The sequence below is a fragment of the Octopus sinensis genome, linkage group LG8 (genome assembly GCF_006345805.1).
Source record: "Octopus sinensis linkage group LG8, ASM634580v1, whole genome shotgun sequence".
In the NCBI taxonomy this organism is placed as follows: Eukaryota; Metazoa; Mollusca; class Cephalopoda; order Octopoda; family Octopodidae; genus Octopus; species Octopus sinensis.
Window position 1 is genome coordinate 38382408 of NC_043004.1, and position 10000 is coordinate 38392407.

Here is a 10000-nt window from a genome sequence, read left to right on the forward strand (position 1 = left end):
GGACGAAAAGACACAAAGTTACAAGCACATAAATAAACACATACACGACAGGTCTGTTTTAGTTTCCGTCAACCAAATCCATTGACAGAGTTTTGATAGATATGAAGCTATAGGAGAAGACATCTGCCCAAGGTGACACGCAGTGAAACCCAGAACGATGTGTTTGGGAAGCAAGCTTTTCGTCACACATCCATGCTTGAACCTATATATATATATATATATATATATATATATATATATATATATATATATATATATATATATTATATATATATACATACATATATATATATATACATACATATATATATATATATACATACATATATATATATGTATATATATATATACATATATATATATAATATATATATATATATATATATATATATTATATATTATATATATAATATATATATATATGTATATACACACATACATACATACACACACAGACACAGACACACACACACACACACACACACATATATATAAATGGAGTTAAACGCAGTTGTTATTCAAATTCTTTTACTTCCGATATATGTTTCGAAAATATCACAGGTATTATTCCAAAGGAATAAAATGTTGTAAAACAATGTAATCTTCTCTTCAGAGAAGTGAAGAAATGAAACTCGTCAATAAAACATTTTGACAGAAAATGATAGATATGTATAGTGATTAAATGAACGCTATTAAGATTATTTCAAAAAAACGTTATAGTAGATAACGTCAAAGGTAGCCTATAGAAAGAGGAAGGATAAAGGAAAGAAAAACTAAATAAATGAGAAGTATATAACTATATGCATATTAAATAAAACCATATAGACTTGGAAAAAGATATATCTAGTGAATGTGAAATGTAAGAAGAAAATAAATGTGTAAATTATATATAATGATAAATATCACTTATATGAACTAAAGTTTCATATAAAGGTTCATCCATCAACCAAATAGTACTTAATAAGGCACTTTGGCTTGCCCATAACAAAGCTGGTCTCACCAGAGAAGAAATTAATGTTGTGTTGGCAGCCAGAAAATCTATTATAAAATTTGATAATAAGTTGTGGGTCCGCAAAGACACACCAGATAGCTTTGATATTACAATGGGAAGTTCTGATTCAGCACAAATAGCTGTTTTAGTCTGTATATATATATATACTTTTTGAAATGACAGAACAGTTCCCTAACATTAATTGAGGTCTATATCGTGATGATTGTTTACTTTACCTCCAGAATGTTTCCAACCAAAAGGTACAAAAAGTTAAGAATAGTTTAGTTAAATTTTTATGATGATGTGACGAAGGCCAACTTTTTAGATATTACGCTTAACTTACCACAAACCATCGACCTATTAGCAAATTCAGTAATCATTCTTGAGCAATTACTAGGAACTTAGTTAAAAATATTTCATTTAGATTGTCTAAGTTATCTGTTACTGTTGACAATTTTAATGATGAGGCCGTAATTTTATAATTCTGCCTTACTTAAAGCAGGTTATACAGAGAAAGTTACCTACATTAATTCCATTCAATCTTATTCTACCTTTACTAGTTGTACGGATATAAACGATATCAATTTTAATTTATGCACCAAAACCAAACAGAGGAAGGGAGATCACCCTTATTTAATCCCCTATTTCCGTTCTAATGTTAAATCCAGGTCTTTTCCACGTTTAATTTATTTCTTCGCCATGTTTCTTTTCCTCGTTGTACTACCACGCATGACTACAAATCTTTCTTCCTCACTATTCACAACCGCCTAAAACACACTCCTCACACATCTCTGCATACTTTCTTCCCACTGCTTTCAACCTTCCATTAACCTTTCTTTACTCATTTTCAAAAAACTCGTTTCCCTAGCTACATTTCGTTTCTCAGTCGCTGCTTACATCACCACCTCATCCCTAAAGGTTTCCGCCTCCATTTCCACCCCACTTTCCGCACTACAACAATCATCCTGCCCATACTCCGTACTACATCCTACCGCCTTATGCGTGTCACCATTCGCTCCAATCTCTCTAAAATGCATTCCATCGATCGCCTTCTCCCTCAGGATTTTTCCATCTTTTTCTCATCTCTGTCGCCCTCCCATGCTCACAACACGTTGCGTTATATAATTCATTTAAATCATCTCTTTCATCAATTTCTTGCCAACACCAAACTTCGTAAACTCCACTCATTCCTCCATTCCATCAAACCCGATGTTACTACTCCAACTCCTGCACTACCCTTCTCCCACCCTGATATGCTCCCCCACTCCACCCCACCCCTGCCCCTACAAATCCCCTCACACATGCACCCCATCCCCTCCATCCAAGCCTTCCACCATCCCTACCACCCCTCCTACCTCTACCCCATACACCCCTCCGATTACTATTCCATCCACCCCTTCTCCACTTCAGTCTGTTGTTACCATTCCCTCAGATCTTCTCTCTGAGGCGGAACACTCTTTCCTCAGTAGGGGTCTGCATTTCCTCTCTCTCACTCCATCCTGCAGCGAATTGCGGACTCGTGCTGATATCCACAGCTTTGTGCGCCGTATTAGGTTGTGTGCGCTTTTCCGCGATACTCCACCCGCATCTAAAGAAGAGGACTGCTTCACCGATCTGGGCCGCTGACCATCCCAGTGGACGCCTGCCCCTGGGCAGTTCCGAGCAGCTGATTTTTTTTGCGGGCGCCTGCCAGCGCGCTGTAGACCGGTTTAACCTTTCCAGGCGTCACTGTCGTCTCAACATCTCCCCAGCCGAACTCTCGGCCCTTCGATCTCTCCGACGCCGCACTGACATCATTATAAAACCGGCCGACAAGGGTGGAGCTGTGGTGGTATGGCGCGCGGACCTCTACAAGGCCGAAGCTCTCCGCCAAGACACCTCCATCTACTGCCATCAGCCCTCTGAGCCCACGCCCAGCTACCAAGAGACTGTGTCCTTCACTATCGATGACCTCATCTCCTCCTCCCGCGTCTCCCATCGCCTCTAACCTCACTGTACTCACCCCCGCACCCGCACTATTTACTTCCTCCCCCAAATCCACAAACCTAACAACCCTGGCAGCCCCATCGTCTCCGCCTGTAACTGCCCCTCCAAGCTTATCTCCAAATATCTTGACCGTGTCCTTGCCCCACTAGTGGCTTCTCTCCCTTCTCCCATCCATGTCACCAACCACGCACCTCGTTTGTTCAACTCTTTCTCCTTCTCTCCAGCCCCTCTAAACTTCTCTTCACTATCGACATCCAGAGCCTTTACACGGTGATCCCTCACCATGGGGGGGCTGCGTGCACTCAAACATTTCTTTGACCTCCGACGCAACCCCCAACACGACACCTCCACAGTCGTTCGTCTGGTCGAAATTGTCCTCTCACTCAACTGCTTCTCGTTTGCGGGCGATTTCTAACAGCAGGTCTTGGAGTAGTCATGGGAACGAGAATGAGCTCCAACTGTGCGAACCTGTTCGTTAGCTATGTTGAGGCCCAAATATTCTCAAGTTTCACTGGTCCCACTCCCGAACTATATGCCCGTTATATTGACGACTGTATCGGTGCAACCTCACTCTCCCGCAAACATCTAGACTCCTTCCTCTCTTTTATCAAATCTTTCCATCCTGCCCCCACTTCTCCTGCACTATCTCTGACACCTCTGTCTCCTTTCTTGATATTTCGGTCAGCATTCTTCACTCCACTCTTACCACCTCCATCAACTACAAACACACAGAGTTACACTCCTACCTCAACTTCTCCTCCTCCCACCCTAAACACACCAAGCTTTCTATCCCCTATTCCCAATTCCTCCGTCTACGCAGGCTCTGTAGTGACGACCATGACTTTGAGACTCAGTCTCAATTCATGGCTCGCCACTTCATCCTACGTGGATATTCCCTCACCACTATCCACACTGCCCTTGTCAGAGCACGTTCTGTAGACCGTGCATCTGCTCTCACTCCCTGAACCCGCCCTGCCGTCTCCCGCTTCCCTTTTCCCCTCACCTACCACCCCACGATCCTACCTCTCGAACGCACCGTTCTCCGAGCTTTCAGGCATCTCCAGTCCGACCCCTCCACTTCACACATCTTCCCTAACCGACCCCTCCCAGCCTTCAAACGAGACCACCACCTACGAGACCTCTTGGTCCACAGCTTCTTCCCCAACCCAACGTCCCAACCTGGCTTGTTTCCCTGCTCCCGCCCACGCTGCCGCACTTGTCCTTACCACTCGAACACCACCCTCCTCACCGGCACCCATCATCGACCCTATCACATCACCGATTCCTTCACCTGCACTTCTACCAATATCATCTATTGCATCTCCTGCTCGCTCTGCCATTCTCTGTACATCGGACAAACGGAATGCCACTTGGCTGACCGGTTCGCAGAACACCTCCGAGACATCCGCCTCGGCAATGACATCCCGGTCTCACGCCATTTCTCACGCTCCCTAATGTCTCCAACTTCCGCAGCAATGGTTTAAAAGCCAATACATACAGAAGCGGTAACAGAGGAAAGCCCTAGCGTACAGAGCGTTTATTCTTGAACGGCTTTGAAAAAAGATGTTCAGACGGACAATAAGTTAGTCTCGATGTCGCTGTAAAAAGCAGTAATACAATCGCGGAGAATCGTGCCCAACCCGGCCTGCCCGAGGACCGCTGCCAGGTACCTAAAATCGACCCCATCAAATGCTTTGGATTGGTCTAAATGTACCAGTGCCCCATCTTTGCCAGAATTTTTTCCAACACTCTCTAAGGCGTAGCGTATAAAATGGAGATTGTCTTGAATTGACCTGCGCAGGATAGCGCAAGTTTGTGCCTCCCCGACAAGTCTGCCCACGACACACGCCACACGAAAATCTTTAACTCTGTGTTTAACAGAGCTAGGGGCCGAAAATTACTTATGATATCCACTTGCTCGGGTCCTTTCCGATCAACGTCACCACACTCGGCTCGCAGATCTGGGAATTCTCCCATTGTGCTGCCAGGCTGCCAGTTGGCGTAGACACTGGCCAGCAGGTGCCCGGACAAGTCTGGCATACTTTTGTAAAACTCATAGGCTAGACCTTCAAGACCCGGCGACTTGTCCCCGGGATACTAGTATAGCGCCTCGAACAGCTCCGCAGCTGTGATCGGCTCCTTACAGCACTCAGCCTCTCGTGCCGAGAGACACGGGTCATTACCTAGGAAGTCCCGCAGGGCTTCACCATGGTCTAGAGTTCTGCTGCTCCGAGCAACTCGGCGAAGTGCTTGTAAAGTGCCTCATACATCTCATCCTTTCCTTTGACCAAACGTTCATTTTCGTCAATCAAGGACCTGATTATGGCATCTTTGCTACGCTGGGTCTCTACCATACGGGCTCACCAGGCAACATTAATTTCGTCGCGGCTCAATGTACATGCTTTATCCCGAACCATGCATCCCTCATGTTTGGATTCAAAACTTATGGTTCATTTTAGGGAAAACCACCACCGGCTATTCACTACGGTACCGGATAATGCCATTTTCACTAACTCCTTAATCCAGTTATGGTATGCCTCAGAAGCCAAAATAGACTTGTTCAGCTTCCAGTCACCAGATCCCTGTCTATTGGCACCATTTAATGGTAAGTGTAGGCGACTTTAACAACCTGCGGACAGGTGAAGCCAGACTTATCTCTAATCCTTATAACTATCTTGTCTAAGTAAGACTTGAGCTTCCCGTCGCCATTCATCTAAGTCCACACTGGGACGCTCGGGTGCACAAGTCAATAACGATCTGCCAGCTGAAAACGCTTAAGCAGATCGATGAGGCGTAAGTAAACATTCCTACCAGTCGAAGCACAGCTATTCAGACGTGCGCCCACGATGGCATTGTAGTCTCCTAACACAGCTAATGACTTGGACGTCACGAAAAGGTCTCTAGACGCCGATAGAAATCCGTTTGCAGCCTTCTTGTACAAGGCGCATAAATACCGATCAACCTGAAGGTCTTGTTGCTGTATGTTACGTCAAGGACGACTAGCCCACCTTCAGGGTCCACAAAGACCGTACTTGTCTGAAGAGCCAAGCCTTTTCGGACCAGGACTACTACACCCCTCAACCTCCGGTCAGGCCAAGAGACATGATTTTCTCATAGCCATTCAAGAAGGCCGAGAAGGTTAGTAGCCTATCCAGCTTGGACTCTGTAGCAACCATCAAATGTATATCATGTGATCTGAGGTCGTTGAGGAAGCATGCTTGCTTCAACTTCGAGTTCAGACCACGTACATTTATACAACCAAGGCTAAGAGTTGACATTTTAAGGGAAATTAAAGGTTTTACTTACTTTTCATAGGCGATGTAGGGGCCGATCTCACGTCTCGTGAGGGGGTCCCTGTTTTCTCCTCTTTCCTGAGGTATTTTGGAACGTCTTTTGATCTAGAGATAGCTTTTGGATGCCTCTCCTCCAGCTGTTTAAATAATATTTCGCCTATCCAGGCACATTGTCTAGGATAGTCCTTGTGTCTTGGATATAATATTGTAGCGTGGTGTGGGGCTATCACTTCATTTGTGTATTTGTCCTTTGGGTCGAACTCAACCAATATTGGTCTTTCGCCTGGTTTTTCTGGGACGGTTGGGCGTTTTTTTTAATGTTTGAGTAGTAGTATTTTCCGGTTTTGTGAGAGATGTGGACGGGGATCGTATCAACATTCTTTTGGTCGGGCCTCGAACAACAGTGTACGCCCCCTCGACCTTCTCCATGGTGTCATCTGCACTTTTATTGTCAGGGCCGTCGACGTTGAGCGGGGGTATTTTGTTGTCGGGACTGGTGAGTGCGTGGGTTGGGGCTTTTGGAATACCTGTTTGGAGACTTGTGCGGGCACCACAGTTTGGGGAGTGGGTGTAGAGGCTGGTATGTGTGTGGTTTTGGGAGCAGTTTTTTTTTGGTTTGTGAGAGGTCAGGTGTATGTTTATTCACAGAAGTTTGGGCATTTACATTATCTTCCTTTTTTCCCAAAGTCGCAGTCAGCCCTTATATGGTCTTTTCAACCGCATTTAAAACATCTGGATTTTCTTCGACCCCCACATGAATTTTGAGGGCCACGTTCTCGCCCACAAGCACTCAGTCGGGAATCCATTCTAAGTCTTCTGGTGCCGCATGAATGATGGCTGCGAAGGTCTGCCCGAGCCAATTTTGTTGGGCAGAGCGTGATACTTGTAAGATATTAATTTTATATTCCCTGTTAAATAACAGGGTGGCCAGCACCCACCTGGCATCAACCTGCGGTACCTCTGTCACTCTGACTCGAGACAAAAGCACCACTTCTTTCGTCTTCAACGTGCTGACAGTGTGCTGGCGGGTCATCTCTATTGTTCTGAATCTGGCTTCTATTGTGCCAAATTTCTTTCCTCTTGTTATATAGCTAATATATTTTTATATGAGTGCCAGGAATTTTAAAATTTTATTCTGTTCCATATGTTTCATTTTTTTTCTTCTGGGCAGAACGTTTCGAAAATAATTGCTTTTGTAATAATCTCTTCTGATGTGTTGGGGTGAAGTGATATGTTTACCCCACCTTGCTCCTCTGTCATTCTTTTGACATTTCCTGGAGTTCCCCCAAAGGGATCTCCAGACTTTCCATTTGTACAGCGGTGACTGCTGCAAGGCCTTTGATGACTTGTTTTGGAGGCTGGTTAGTCTCCAAAGTATAACTCTCTTCGAGAGACATTTTTCTCTTATTATCTCAACCGACATTTCGGTCGAGAGAAATCAGAACACACACGAAAAACAGTTCCAAAATTTTTTGGCAATCAATAAGTTAAAATCTTATCCCTGTCAGGGGAAGGGGCGCAGCTCAATGTAGCCCAAAACTTCTTTTTTGCAAAAGAAAAATTATAATCTTCCGTTCCTTTTTTCTCTTCAAAAGATTTCTTCTTCTCAAGAACAACAAAAATTCAAATTCCACCCCTGTTTGGAGGTGGGGCGCAGTTCAACAATGCCTACAAAATCTAAATTATAAAAATGCACTCCGTTAAAGAATTCAATCGAATAAAGAAATGCCAAATGGCTACAGAAATTTCACTATTCCCGGGAATACCAGGAATTAAAAAATTAGCCCAACAAAGCCTGCAAACAAGCAACAGTTCAAAATAACAATTTTCACCGCGGAACGCTCCTTTACGCTCTGACTTTCAGTGTTACGTCTTCGACCGTAATAGTCTCTACCATACTTACGATATCTTCCGAGGCTACCTGTACTACCAACTCCGGGCTTTACCCTTTCCAGTTCCTGTGGAGTGATGTGGTGGCTTCGACGACCACCACCTTCACTTCCATGTGTGGCAGCTACCAGCCAGGTTACATCCACTTCTGGGGGTATATCTTCTACCCTAATCCTGGAAGCAACTCTCTCATGGTATACGGGTAGAAGTACCACTTCTTCGGTTTTTAGTGGTGTTACTGAGTGTAGCCTGACAGTAACTACTTCCCGAAACTGCACCTCCACTGTCCCAAATTTTCTTCCACTTTGAAGGTAGGAAACCCACTGTCAGTTTGGTTTAAATGCCTTTTCTATTTGAGCCTTCGACACGACTTCAATCTTCATGGCTGGAACCAAGTATGTTGTGTAAATTATTGTTTTCTCATTTTTACTGTTAAAACTTCTTGGGTGGCGGGGCAGCTTCAATTCGTTCCCCTCCTTTTTAATCATTCCCTTGAATTTACTCAATTCTTCCAGTCTCACGTCTTCGCTTTTTTCTTTCGTCGTCTCTACATAATTCTTTTTCTCCATTACTTCGTTGATCGATTTTCTTCAAACGCTTTACCCTTTCTTCCTCAGACGACACAGAGTCTGAAGAAGAATAATTCAAATCTTCACAACCCATCATCCGATACCCCTCCATTAAAGAAGAGGGTAAACTTCGCTGCAAGACAAAAAACAAAAACAAAAAAAAAACACGTGTGTTACAAACAAAGACAGTATTTCGACTAGCAAACGGTATACCGGAAGCAAGCTTCTTACCACACAGCCACGCCTATGTATATAATGTGTATATAAACATGTCTGTTTGTGTATGTGTTGTGAGTGCAAGTATGTGTGTGCGTCAGTGTGAGTGTGTATAAGTATACGTGCATATATTAATGAATGACGGCATTATTCGTATTCACAAAAGTAGCATTCTAGTAGAATCATTAGGAAGCCAGACAAAATGTTCAGTGGCGTTTCTTCACTTTTTGCAGTCTGGTTTCATCTTCTGTCCCGATCGACTTTCTCTTTCATCCTTCTGGAGTCGATTTTAAACGTTGTGTCCATAATATTGATAATTCTTTTGTTATATTTCATACATTGTGTTCATACATTTGTATTCAATATTTGAATGAAATGGGTTTTTAATATTTCTATATTTTTAGATTATTGCAATGGCCAAGCCTACAACCTTTACGACAGCATTTGCTGCGGTGCACAAGTAACACCTATAACTGGTTTCAAAGATCCTGCTTGTTGTGGAAATGTAGCATTTGACAGAAACGAAAAATTATGTTGCAGCGGTGCACTCGTTGCCAAAGGAGCCACAGCAACTGGTTGTTGCGGTGCGGCAGCTATAGATTTATCCCTTCAAGATTGTTGTGCCGGTACAGTTATTGTTAGACTGAATAAGATATGTTGTGGTGGAGTACAAGCTGACAGAAAATCAATATATGAAGTTTGTTGCGGGGCAGTTGGAATGGATAAGACCAAGGAACTTTGCTGTAATGGTACTCCTAAAAAAATTGAAGATGCTTTTAAAACAGGAAATAATCTCGTAGCAAACACATTTGCTTGTTGTGGAAATTCAGTTTTCAATCAACGTAGTAACTATTGTTACATGAATCAAATATATCCACGAAAGAATTATGTGCCATTCTGGAGGTTGGATCATCATCATCATGATTATCACCATCAGGATTTTCACCATCATCACTGATTGGTAATTGATATGAAAAAATAAATTTCTGAAGCATGTAAGAATAAATCATTTGTTTTGTTTGTTTTATATAGAAGACATATCCATGCGCTTCTCT

At 43.3% G+C, this 10000-nt stretch overlaps 1 protein-coding gene across 1 annotated transcript in view; it reads left to right on the top strand.

Moving 5' to 3' along the window:
• Nucleotides 1–9903, top strand: part of LOC115215188 (galaxin-2-like) — a 15234-nt gene extending 5331 nt beyond the window's left edge. The window contains exon 2 of the mRNA XM_029784376.2: nucleotides 9350–9903. Coding sequence (XP_029640236.1) covers nucleotides 9350–9903 — 554 coding nt within the window. The remainder of the gene's footprint in view (nucleotides 1–9349) is intronic.
• The last annotated feature ends 97 nt before the right edge of the window (nucleotides 9904–10000 follow it).